Source organism: Hippocampus bargibanti, linkage group LG04, assembly GCF_051943395.1.
Source record: "Hippocampus bargibanti isolate YZ-2025 linkage group LG04, ASM5194339v1, whole genome shotgun sequence".
Classification (NCBI taxonomy): Eukaryota; Metazoa; Chordata; class Actinopteri; order Syngnathiformes; family Syngnathidae; genus Hippocampus; species Hippocampus bargibanti.
The window spans coordinates 14,066,073-14,079,063 of NC_142737.1; the positions used below are offsets into that span (position 1 = coordinate 14,066,073).

At 40.5% G+C, this 12,991-nt stretch overlaps 1 protein-coding gene across 1 annotated transcript; it reads right to left on the minus strand.

Annotated features, from left to right (window-relative positions):
• Positions 1-263: 263 nt before the first annotated feature.
• On the minus strand, positions 264-12,893 carry golm1 (golgi membrane protein 1). The gene is made up of 11 exons (XM_088994182.1): positions 12,684-12,893; positions 9,138-9,273; positions 7,847-8,026; positions 7,707-7,761; positions 7,071-7,173; positions 4,755-4,863; positions 4,568-4,670; positions 2,357-2,506; positions 1,093-1,239; positions 749-847; positions 264-623 (listed from the first exon to the last, which is right to left on the minus strand). The coding sequence occupies exons 2-10, from the start codon at positions 9,264-9,266 to the stop codon at positions 750-752; spliced, it is 1,074 nt and encodes a 357-aa protein (XP_088850308.1). The 5' UTR covers positions 9,267-9,273; positions 12,684-12,893; the 3' UTR covers positions 264-623; position 749.
• Between the last annotated feature and the right edge of the window lie 98 nt (positions 12,894-12,991).

Sequence of the window (12,991 nt, forward strand, 5' to 3'; positions counted from 1 at the left end):
TGTCATTGTGGTGGCCATATTGGATGTGACTCAGTGAGGTTCCTTTTGCATTACCTCATTTTAGTTTGTCTTCATTTTCATGAATAATTTATATTCATAACTAAGGAAAAGTATGATTCATTCATTTCGTGACAAAATTAGGATAAAGTGAAAGAGACATCAACTATATTTTTGGTGACCGTTTACCTAACAAGTAAAAAAAATGTAAAGCAGAAATGTGTTCTTTAATCTTCCATTTTATTTTCAATCATGACAAACAATCCTTTTGTCAACACCACCTTTATTGTATGATTTTCATAGTTTTTCTTCGGCACATGTGAATATATTTACACATTTTTTTAAATCTGTCTTGCACACATTTAAAATCAAAGTACTCTGCTGGTGACAGATGATTTGACTTCACTCTTCAACGGTTCTGGGTCCATTTGTTTGTATGAGACAACAAATGTGGCTTAACTTCATTCAGTAGTCATTTTGGTGAAAAAGTCAGCATGTCCGTCTTGCCATCTCCAAAATGACACAGAAAATGTTTAATTAAACTATCGTGTTGGTGCTGTTGGACCAATCAACTACGATTCAAAAAGCCAGCAATCGTTTAGATGTCCATTTTGCATTGTGCTTTTCTGCAAGGAAAATATAAATTCATATGATATGATAAGACATGACAGTCATATTCTACTTATTTTGGTTCTATTATTTGAATAGTATTTGTAAATATGAATATGCTAGAATATACAGAAAGTCTCACCTTAATCCTGAGCCAATTCGGCTTGCTTTTCGGCCTCAACCTCTCCTTCGTTGGTGTCGTCGCCGTTGTAGTCGGCCAGCTCTTCCTCCATTATTTTGTCTATGGGGCAAAGGTTACAAGAACACTTGTCACTTTTCCTCTTATGTGGTGCTGACACAGAAAAAGACAAAACCAGTTGAAGAAAGTTCAACTTGTTAAGAAGAAACAATTTCACACTCACTAAACACACAAATGATCATTTACGGACAAACTCCCATACGTACACAAAGATGAATTGACACAACCACCCAAACAAAACACATGCAAAAATTCAAGCACGCACGCACAAATAGATGCACACACACCTATAGTTTCATCCCGTTTCGTTTGCTGCTGTTCTTCTCCAAGCGCCAGCTTGTCATCAGGGTCGTAATTGTCTTGTTTTTCTTCCAAGTCGTTCAGGTTGGCTTTCCCTCGGCCATTCAGCACGTATCCCATTCCAGGTTCCTCTTCTTCAAAAGACATCACAACGTGTCACTGAAGGAGAACCCCGGCACAGAAACTGACAAACAAGTACAATTTACTCTCTTAGGCGATGAGGGCAAACGCTATTTAAATAAAAATAATAATTTTTTACATTTTAATTCCTGCTCCATTCAGGATCAATGACACACATTTCTATCGAGTAGCTAAAAACCCTTCAGAAGAGTAAGAATCAGTGATTCTTGATGCTCAATCGTCAAAGGACAACCGACACCTCCGGACAAGTTGCGTCCATAATTTGTCAAATCACTTCAAATGACTTCTACTGAGCGTATTTTACAAAGGTTCCACCGCATATACGTCGCTATATTTTCCGTTTTAAGATCCGCGCTGAATATTCAGGAAGTCTTGTTTTCGAGTTGATGACGATATGCCTGTCACTGAAGGAACGCGCCTGACCGACAAAGCGACGGCCAATGCATTTTGGGCACTTTTCTTGTCTGAACACCGTGTTGATGGCGAAATTAGAAGGAAAACTACATAAATAATGTGATGGTGAATCGTGTGTCGCACCAAAGAAGGTGTTAAATTGACACAAATTCCCAGCAGACAAATCAGCCCATTTCCAATGGAGCTTGGGCGCCATCTTGTGCATTTTCTGGGACGCTACATTGGAGTCCAGACGGCTCGAATTGATACGCAAGGACTTCTTTAATCGATTGCAAACATTTATGCTTTCCTCTTCAGAACTATTTGAATCATATTCATAACAAGATTGCATCTTCTCCGAATCTGAACTGTCTGAAGCCATTGTTTTGATTCTCGAGCAGGGCAGTTTGTGACGGTGTATCCTGGCATGATGTCACGAACAAGGGGGCGGGACCTTTTGAAACTCACCATTTTTGGTGTCATTTTGAAGTAGTTTTGGGACACTCCAAGTCATTTTTATTGGTGTTTTGCATTTGACTAAAAATATCAGCCTGCGTGTTTTGGGTATTTTAGATGCTATAAAACGTTTTTCTGATGTCAGTTAGGAAACAAAAAAATTGTGTCGTTGTCCTGGAACTTATCTGTGCACATTTAACACACTTTCTTTCGTGAAAGTACCAGAAATAACACATCTGAGAATCACCCATCGTGCCTTACCTTGGTCCGGGGCAGCTAACACATCCACTTGGGTCAGGTTATTCGACAAAGAGAATTTGCTGGTTTGTGCCACAGGGGCCATATCAAGGTTTTTTATGCCATCTTTTGTCACATCTGACCGGTGGACGTCGTCCTTGTCCTCTGCAGCACCTGGAAGATTGCAGGAAAAAAAAATATATATATATTTATTTTCTTTTTAATTCAATGTAATTGAGATTAATAAATTTCTATCGAAATTGTTGCTTGGTCTGCAACTAACAAGATTCATAATCCATCTGTCTGCTTTGTCAATTGTTTGAGGGATAAAAAAAATAATCACGTGTAACCATTTATTCAACTATATAGGACATCGAATTGACATTGTAAAAAATGCACCACCTAAAAATGTAGGATTAATTTACGAGTTTGGTCCGTAATATATAGGGTGCAGAAGCCAAAATGTAAACCACAGTATATATACATATATTCTATAGTATACTTATAAACGCTTTAGCTCACGAACTTTGCGCCTTACTAACATTAAATTCGCGAGAATATAATCTTGGCATACAAAGTAGTTTTCTGCGGACGAACCAAACCACACAGCGCCACGGTGGCTGGCGGACTAGTTTTTGGCGGATGAACACCAATCCACACGATGAAAAGGTTTCTTCAGCCGTCATCTGTACTTCTTTGAAGGTGTCGGATGTTTCGCTTCTTATCCAAGATGCTTCGTCAGCGAACTAAAGTCTTACTGGTAGTTTAGGCCCTATATAAATCTCTACTGTCCAGACGTGGCAGTGCCGGACTCTGCTATGATTGATCTTAGGTTGGGGGGAGCAGAGGACTACTCCCTGCGGCTCCATTGATTACTTCTAATGTCCTGACTGATTACTTCTATTGTCCTGCCTGAGTATGGGGTCTACGAATGGCCTGATTGCCCCATTTGATCTGGTATCACCTCATCAGCATAACTAAGCCTATGTTGCCTAAGCAGTCTGTTGTATGAACGATCCAAATTGAACCTCACCCCACCATGGCGGCTTAGTGAAGGATTTTGCTGTTTTATGAAAATCGCTTCTTTTACTCCCCTTTCTACCCATCTATGTTCTTTCGCTAAGATTTTAACCTCATTGTCGTCAAATGAGTGGTTGCTAGCTTTTAGGTGCATATGCACTGCCGATTGAGGCCCACTGGTATTATCCTTGCGATTTTTGAGAATTTGTTTGCTCTTTACAATTTAAATTTTTACAATGCATTGAATAAACCCGTTTCCATTTTTGTGTTGACTAAAGGACTGGATATCCTTTCTTTTTCCTTTATTTAAAACAGTTCTAAAATATCCCAATGGGGAAAAAAATATGTTGTCTCTCTTTTCCATTGCTGTATTTTCTGCACTATAAGGCGCACCTAAAAGATTTTTTTTTTCAAAAGCTGACCATGCACCTCATAATATGTATGGAAAACATTTGAAAATATGTGCATTCATTGAAGGTGCCCCTCATAATGATGTGCGCCTTATGTATGGAACATTTACATGCAGAGCGCCGATGCGTATGTGGAACTGTTGCGGCTTGGAATTGAAGCAGATTTATGTGGAACAGGAGATGTGAGACAATCTCTTTTCGTCAATGGATGCTACAGCTGCGTGTTTGCTTTCAACATTTAGCTTGTAGTTGACATGCACATTCCACCATGATGTCCCTGATCCACTGGTGGAAAGACGCTTTGATCCTCTCCTCTTTCATCTAGAACTGTTTCATGTCATCACAAAGAGGGTACAGCAAGTCCTGAAGAATGAATGTCTCTCTGTGTCTTTGTTTAGTCATATTGTCTCTATGCTGTCATATTATTTGTTATTTAGTTTTTTTTTGTTCTTTTGACTTCAAGACGGCGCCGCGAGAGTGGCTGCCTTTCCAGCAGCTCATGTATTTCGTTTTTCTACTTTCATTCATCACTTTGCTGCTGTGAAATGTAAATTTCTCCACTGTGAGACTAATAAAGGCATATCCAATCCAATCCAATCCATTTTTAAACATCATTTGTTTGAAAATACTGTACGTTTAGAACATCCCAGAAACATTTGTTGCCGACGTCACCTATTATTTGACTGATTTGTGTGGATTTTTACATTTGGGTAAAAATGAACCACAACATAATCAACGTGATTTTTTTTTTCAACGAGGGTTAAATAGCTGACGACTAAAGGACCCATATGGAATGTGCTATTACCTTCCTCCTTGAATATGTTGTTGGCGTACGGTGCAAAAGGCTCGTCGGCTTTGTCCACCGTGAGATTGGAGGAGTGGCCCAAATCAACCGAATCCTTCTCATCCTGCCGATGGTTTATGAGTCATTTGACGTGACGCCACTCAAACGGTGGGCTGAGATGGACATGTGCATCATGGCTTCGGCTTACCTGGACGCTGGCGAGCTTGGTCATCGTCTTCTGGACTTCTAGTTTGGCGGCGGCCACTCGCTCGTCGCATAGTTCCTTCTGAGTCAGGATCTGAGAGTTACAATGCGTCCTACGCACGCATGCACATGACATTTGTTAACGTAAGACCACTGATGATAGCGTATCATACTTGTGTTTGTGTGTTGAATAAATGAGAGCAGTGTCACTTCAAATTTTATTTAGCAGTGACCCCAAAAACTTAAAGTTGTATCAGTTGTCATGAAATCGGGTGGAGTCGTCTAACACAACAGGACTCGTGAAAAAAAATCTCAAGAATCCATAACCGGCAGTCGGAAATAACTGTGGAGTGGCCAAAAATGAGGACCGCTGGACACCGTCTTGGCCCATCATTACGATAAGGATCAGACTTCTGTTTTTATAGCGGAACAGACGAAAAAGTTTCAACCGGACGGAAACTGAAGAGGAAGTCGGCCATTTTAAGTTGAAGCGGCCATTTTGGTGAATTCTATGACTCAAAATACAGTGATACCTTGGCTTATGAACTTAATTGGTTCCCAGACAGAGTGTGTAAGGCGAAAAGTGTGTATCCTAAAAATTAATTTCCCACAGGAAACCATTAAAATGAGAATAATGCGTTCCCAGGTCCCCATAAAACATAATTTTCTACTTTCTTATTTTCTAAGACTTCAAACTACACAAAATATACCTTATTTTATGTACAATGTTCAAGACGGCGCCCCGAGAGTGGCTGCCTTTCCAGCAGCTCATGTATTTTGTTTTTCTACTTTCATTCCTTTCATAACTTTGCTGCTGTGAAATGTAAATTTCTCCACTGTGAGACTAATAAAGGCAAATCCAATCCAATCCAATCCAATAAATGTGCTATGGTATTATAATTAAAGAAATAAACTTTAGTATATAATAAAGTCGTTTTATTTACCTTTGAGATGATCGTGGATGGCTTGATGGAATGGAGTGGCCGGTTTCATCAGCATTAAACACTTGATGAGGAACGTAACCCTCTTTCACCATCTTGAGGAATGATCCCTAGTAGGTGCTTTCTCTGCCATAATTTTACCTAGTTCCTCATCAATTGTGTTCTGTTTAGCTGGGTTGATAGCTTTTTGCATCAGGTGTACAGATGGCTTGTGCGGGTTATTTGTGGAGCCTGCTTGATGGGATATTTTAACCTTGCAGTCTACACTCTGCCTTTGAACTATTAAAGTTGAAACGAGTCCAAATTTCACTGTTTTTTATCCATTTGCTCATTCTCTCTCTGTCGTCTGCCTGTCTCTTTAAGGTTTAACGGCCTCACTCTCTCTCTGTCTGTAATCCCCACCCACTCAGTGTTGCATTCTTGACCAATCACGGCGATTTAACTGAAGACTGGGGGCGGGGAATAGAGGACAAAAACAGTCGGCTGCCATTTTGTTGTTAGGAGAACGGGCTCATTCGCGAACGACACATCGCTCATTGTGGCGCTCCGTGTGTATCCCGAAAAAAGTTTGTATGCCAAGGTAAAAGTGTCATAATTCTAACGTTCGTAAACCGAAAGGTTCGTAAGCCAAGGGGTTCTTAAACCGAAGTATCACTGTACCTTCAAGGGAATTCCGCCAAATCGAAGGCAGTGATGTGAGTGAGATGGGGTAAAAGTGGATGCAAGAGAGTGTCCATTGTTAATTTTTACGTAAAACTATATTGGATTCCTGCATTTTAACACATTCACTGCCAGATGATATGTCGGAGACAAATTCCTTGTGTGTTCTTCATACTTGGCAATAAAGATGATTCTGATTCTGAAAAATGTGTCCACTCTAGTGCCAGGGTTTTTGTCATCTTCACTCAAATTGCAGGACCCACAGAATATTGAGTTTTAGGACTACATATACATTCAAAGCAGCATAATAAACAAATGTCAAGCTTCTTTGGTTCGAAGGTTATCTGCAGTGGAAGTGGGGGCAGCTGTACAACAGGCAAATCCTGTCCCTTCGTGGGAGGGAAAAACATTGCCAGGGGTCTGACCGGCGCTTGATCAGCACCCCGGCCCCCGCAAAAAAACAAAACCCAAAATAATTTGGGAAAGGCCCTCCACGTCATGATTTTCAATTCCGGAATAAATTCGGGAATGGCAGTGGATGAGTTAAAATGAAAAGCATTTGCATGGGTTATCAATGAAGACACACATTGAGGGGTTCCCAAGTATGCTCCTTGGCGACCACTGCTCTAACTATTTTCGATGTTTCCCTCCTCCCACACACCTGATCGAAATGATTAGCATGACAGAAAGCTGATCACAACTTGGGAGCCGTTTCTTACATGTCATACGTGAGTTTGTCGTTGAGGGTTTTGACGTTGTTCTGGCAAGCCTGCACCTCCTTTTGAAGCTTCACAAGGTCATCGTTCATCTGATTCAGTTGGCCTGCCAAAGCAAAGGATGAAACTTTTTTTTAATTAATTCACTGCCAGACAATGTGCAAAAATGTGTCCACAACCAAGGCTTTTGTCACTGTCACTCAAAATGCAGGACTCACATAATATTTAGTTTTAGGATTACAAAAACATTCAATGCAGCCTAAGAAATCTTGGACTCTCTTCTTTCATTAGAAAAAAAAGTTAATTCCTAAATTATATGCGTCTGGAGTTGTATGATCTTGAAATGAGGGCAGCTGTTCAAAATACAATGCAATCAATGCATATATATTGGTATATATAGCGCTTCAACAATAGCTGAAGCTGGAACAAAGCGCTAACATGGAAAAAAGGGAAATGCTGCCCCTTTGTGGAAAAGAAAAACATTGCCAGAGGCCATGGCCAGCGCTTTATCAGCACCTAAGCATGTAAAAACAAAACCCGAACAAATTCAGGAATGGCGCTTGACGTCGTATTTTGAATTCCCGAATGAATTTGTGAATGGCAGTGAACGAGTTAAAGCACATTATTAAAACATGTTACCTTTGAGTTCTTCTATGGTTTTGGTGCTGGTGGAAATGTTCTGCTTCAATGTTGCCTGCAAGACAACATTGTCACCCAAAGTGAGTTTAGACTTCTCAAGACAAGGAATTCAATTGTTATATTTGTTATATTGACAGCACCCTGTCCTGGCTGCAGGTGTCCCGCACTCCCTCCAGCTGGTTCTTATATTGACTCTCGAGGAGTCCAAGCTGATCCCTCTGCCTGTGGATCTCCCTCTGGAATTCGGATTTTTTCACCTCATCAGCGCCACGCTCTGCCACCCCGCGACGCACTTGACCCTCCAGTTCATATAGCTTGGTCTGTCGCCAAGACACACAAGATGACGCCATCACATAAACGACCCACAAAGACTTCAAACATTCAAAAAAATGGCCCATGGAAATCACAACATGCCCTCCTCCGAGTTCAAACAAAAATTAACTTGGGATAACATGACTCAACAGACATTATTTCTTAAAGGACAACCGACACCTCCGGGCAAGTTGTGTCCATAATTTGTAAAATCACTTTAAATTACTTTACAAAGATTCCACCGCATATAGCTATATTTTACGTTTTAAGATTCGCGCTGAATATTCAGGAAGTCTTAGTTTTCGAGTTGATGACAATCCCCCTATGTGACGTCACGGAGGAAACGCCCGTGACCGAGAAAGCGACACACAATGCATTTTGGGTACTTTGTTTAGTCTGAAAACATCGTGTTGATGGCGAAATTAGAAGGAAAACTACATAAATAACGCGATGGTGAATCGTTGTGTGTCGCAGCCAATTGCGTTAACATGCTTAAAGAATGTGTTGCCACAAGTTGCCACAAATTCCCAGCGGACAAATCAGCCATTTCCAACGGAGCTTGTGCGCCATCCTGTGCAATTTCTGGGTGCTACATTGGAGTCCACACGGCTCGAATTGATACGGAAGTACTTCTTTAATCGATTGCAAACATTTATGCTTTCCTCTTCAGAACTATTTAAATCATATTCATCACTGGATAAGTAAGAAGAAAGAATCTTATCCGAATCTGAACTCTCTGAAGCCATTGTTTTGATTCTGGAGCAAGGCAGTGTGTGACCAATAGTGATGTCACGAACAAGGGGGCGGGACTTTCTGAATCTGCCCAGTTCCTAGCTCATTTTGTGGCAGTTTAAGTCATTTTTATTGGTGTTTTGCATTTGACTAAAAATATCAGCCTGCGTGTTATGGGTATTTTAGATGCTATAAAACGTTATTCTGATATCAGTTAGGAAACAAAAAAATGGTGTAGGTTGTCCTTTAAGGGGGAGGTGTGGAGAGGACAACATCACTTCCTCTCATGTGATATTGCTTATTCTTGTAACCACCTAATAAAAATGATTAGTCAGGAAATTTGCCTCGAAACAAATAGAGACATGCGCTATAATGTTAAGAGGCTACCTGGAGCTCAAGGTTACGCGAACTGGACACCCAGTAGTTGAATCCAAGAACCAGGATGCATGCGATCAGGGCGCCGATCATTAAAGGCGGAGACCTTCCTCCACGCCGCCCGTTGACCAGACCACCCATTGCTTGTCTAAAAACACACCAAAGAAAGAGTTCAGGAACTTTTTGTTATTTATTAATGCTGTGGGAGAGGGGCGGAGGGTATTAGCATTTTCTAATACTACCATACTGACACAAACAGAATTCAGACATTCCAACTTTGTGGCGGGCGCCACGGTGGCCGACTGGTTAGCACGCTGTTTTTTTTTTTTTTACCAGAACTCCGGTTTCCTCACACATTCCAAAAACATGAATGGCAGGTTAACAAAATACTCTAAATCCCAAACTCAAAAATCCGCCCGGGGGCAGATCCAGCCAGTCAGAAATTGTCATGTGTCATAAATGTCGTTGAGATTTTGCTATGATGTTACCTTTACAAGTATTGTGTTTTCCGGTGTATAAGGCACACTCAAAAGCCTTCATTTTCTTCAAAAGATGACCTTGTGCTTAATATGCAGGTGCGCCTTATACTGTATGTCAAGTATTTTAAGCCACAACAAGTCTCACAACTACTGTCAGCAGTCACCGACTCCATTTCTCCAAGAAAGAAGTAGTGCCTAACCCAGACATGGGCAAACTACGGCCCGCGGGCCACATACGGCCCGTTAGGCTTTTTAATCCGGCCCGCCGAATTTGCCCAAATTATAGTACAAACAGTGTCTAAAACTCATGACAAAAAGCTAGCAAACAACAGGGCAGATAACTGAAAAGTTGCCTGCTCCATTTTTCACAACTTGAAGCAAAATGAGACTAAAACATTAAATTAAAAAAACATTGTCACATAGTACAAAGTTTTTTTTAAAACAATAATGCACCAACTACAAATGCTACCTTGCTTAATTTACGGCAAATGTGCATGGCTGTAGATTTTGCTGCAGTAGTCGATTGTCATTGTAGTGCACAATGCAACGTTTGCATTGCTTCCTACGAGCCACTAAGCCCCTTTCATAAATCTCACGTACACTTTACAGTCACGGTTTAATGTAAATTTACGTTTTGTAGCGTCACATATGTTGTTAGCTTCTTTTGAATCTTTCTTCTGGGCTGAGGTTCTGTGCATCTATTTTGGAAAATGACATGCAATTATACGACTTTATAACGCTTGCGAAAGTCCGGAAGAAAGAAGCAGGCTTCTGATTGGCTGCCGTGCCGAGTATGCAAATTTCAACTGCAGGTAGTCTATGTTTGTGTGCTCGGCGACGGTACACGTGTATTGTTTGCGCGTGAAGGCGAGAGCGTCAGTGAGGAGTTTGTTGAGCGCGCGGTCAGGACAAACCATCTATGATTTGGCGGAATTTAACACAAGTAGGTATTATTGAGCTTGAATATTTCGTTGTGTAATAATATGTTTTGAATGTTGAAAGTAATTCAATATTTAAATAAATGTTGATTTCTTTAACTTTGCCCCTTTGATGGAAACTTAAAAACAGACACAATCTTGATAAATCACAGTGCATATGTTATTTTAATCTATTTCCATTTCCTCCTCCAAGTATCTGCGAAATAGTATGCAAACGCCATATTCCTTGAGACAAATTTATTAACTGATCAGGGATATTTTTCACATTTGAAAGACAGTTAATAAATTGGGTTGTAGTGTTCTTACTGTGCTATGAGGTTTGTACATACCACATTTAAAGGACAACCGGCACCATTTTTTGTTTTTGTTTCCCACTGACATCAGAAAAACGTTTTATAGCATCTAAAATACCCAAATCAGGCAGGCTGATATTTTTAGTTAAATGAAAAACACCAATAAAAATGACTTCAAAATGAATCCGGAAATGACCAGTTTCAGAAGGTCCCACCCCCCTGTTTGTGACGTCACGCCAAGACGTATTGCCTTGCTCGAGAATCAAAACAATGGCTTCAGATTCGGAGAAGATGTTTTCTTGTTACTCATCCAGTTATGAATATGATTCAAATAGTTCTGAAGAGGAAAGCATAAATGTTTGCAATTGATTCAAGGAGTCCTCCCACATCAATTCGAGCCGTCAATGACAGCAATGTAGCACCCAGAAAAAACAGAAGATTGCGCCCAAGCTCCGTTAGAAATGGGCTAATTTGTCAGCTGGGAATTTGTGTCAGTGAATATCAAATAGTTGTCTTGGTGCAACACACAACGATTCACCATGGCGTTATTTATGTGTTTTCCTTCTAATTTCGCCATCAACACGGATCAACACGAAGTTTTCAGACCAAACAAAGTACCCAAAATGCATTGTATGTCGCTTTCTTGGTCAGGGGTGGTCCAAACGTGACGTCACATGGGGATCGTCATCAACTCGAAAACAAGACTTCATGAATATTCAGCGCAAGTCTTAAAATGTAAACTATAGCTATATGCTGTGGAATCTTCGTAAAATACGCTCAGTCGAAGTCATTTGAAGTGATTTTATAAATTATGGACATAACTTGTTCGGAGTATTTCCGGCCCAAACACTCCCTCCAAATGCTCCTGGCCCGGCCCCTCTGTCAAATTTTAGAACCCAATGCGGCCCGCGAGTCAAAAAGTTTGCCCACCCCTGGCCTAACCCCAGCCTATCCCGTAGCGCCTTATAATGTGGTATGCCCTATACTGTATTTGGAAAACTTTAGTCAATTAATATATTATACTTGGAACACTTTTTTCATTTATTGCAGGTGTGCCTTATAGTCCGGTGTGCCTTACATAAGGAAAAAAGGTTGAAAATACACCATTCATTGGGGGTGCGCCTTATACTCCGGTGGACATTGTACACCGGAAAATACGGTAGTACTTACACTTACAAGTAGTACTGTAATACGATTAAACATTTTTTGTGGGTTCACTCCAAAAGACATTTATATTTTTTTCAATGCTGTTTTATGGGTATCTTTATAGAACTTGGTGATTTGTTATTGTTTTTGTTGAGTTAAGTTTTTGCTTTACTGACTTTTTACAGTTGATATTTTTTTCTCTCCATTTGAATTTTAACGTTTGGCTCAACAACACAGAATTGCACCAGTACAACAAACGAGACCCAGGACAGTTTTTGTTTTTATGAGGACAATGCTCAGTTGTCATATTGCTAACACGTCAAATATTAATGCGGTTGCAGCTTGCAATGGCTGTATCTGATGTCAACACATACCAACATTAAATGAAAGCAGACAGGCAGGAAATATGAGTAGAGGACTCTCCCTGAAATCACAGCTATGAATAGTCAATGCTTTTTCACAGCAATATGTCACACATTGAAATCAAACAAAGCGTGTGACGCATTATTCGGTCTGACAATGGCAGAAATTTCATGACCAACCAAAATTATTTTCAAAGACATGTCGCAATACCTTAGTGAAGCCGATTTTATTTGATTGTTCAAAGCGAAACGTAAGTGCGAGCAAGCTATCAGATGCCCTTTCTTCAGTCATTCCTTCCCTTTCACGCGTTAGCATGCTAGGAGTTTAGCGTCATCTTACCCGGTAAATCCACAGACAGGAGGTGGAATGCTTTGGCAAGATGATTCGATGGCTTTTAATCTTATCTAGGAGTGTCGCAACGTTGACCCAATTGATAATGAAGACACATCACGATGTGCTCAAATTGAAATTTGAGCTAATGGCCAAACACGAATGGCAGCATATTTGTGTTTACAACCCGCTTTGACTGGGACGTAGGTGGCGCGTTCCCGTGCTGTCGTAAAAAATAAGTTTTGCTCTTCGCACAGCAAAATTTGAGACTGCGTTCGTTAAATATTACATCCACTGACGAGGGTGGAAAAAGCGTT

Excerpts from the sequence above, each read along its gene's own strand:
- golm1 (XM_088994182.1), bottom strand. The coding sequence starts at position 9,266 with ATGGGTGGTCTGGTCAACGGGCGGCGTGGAGGAAGGTCTCCGCCTTTA. Across the intron at positions 1,240-2,356 it reads GTTAGCTGCCCCGGACCAAG|AAGAGGAACCTGGAATGGGA; the intron begins GTAAGGCACGAT and ends TGTCTTTTGAAG. Across the intron at positions 848-1,092 it reads GAAACGGGATGAAACTATAG|ACAAAATAATGGAGGAAGAG; the intron begins GTGTGTGTGCAT and ends TTTGCCCCATAG.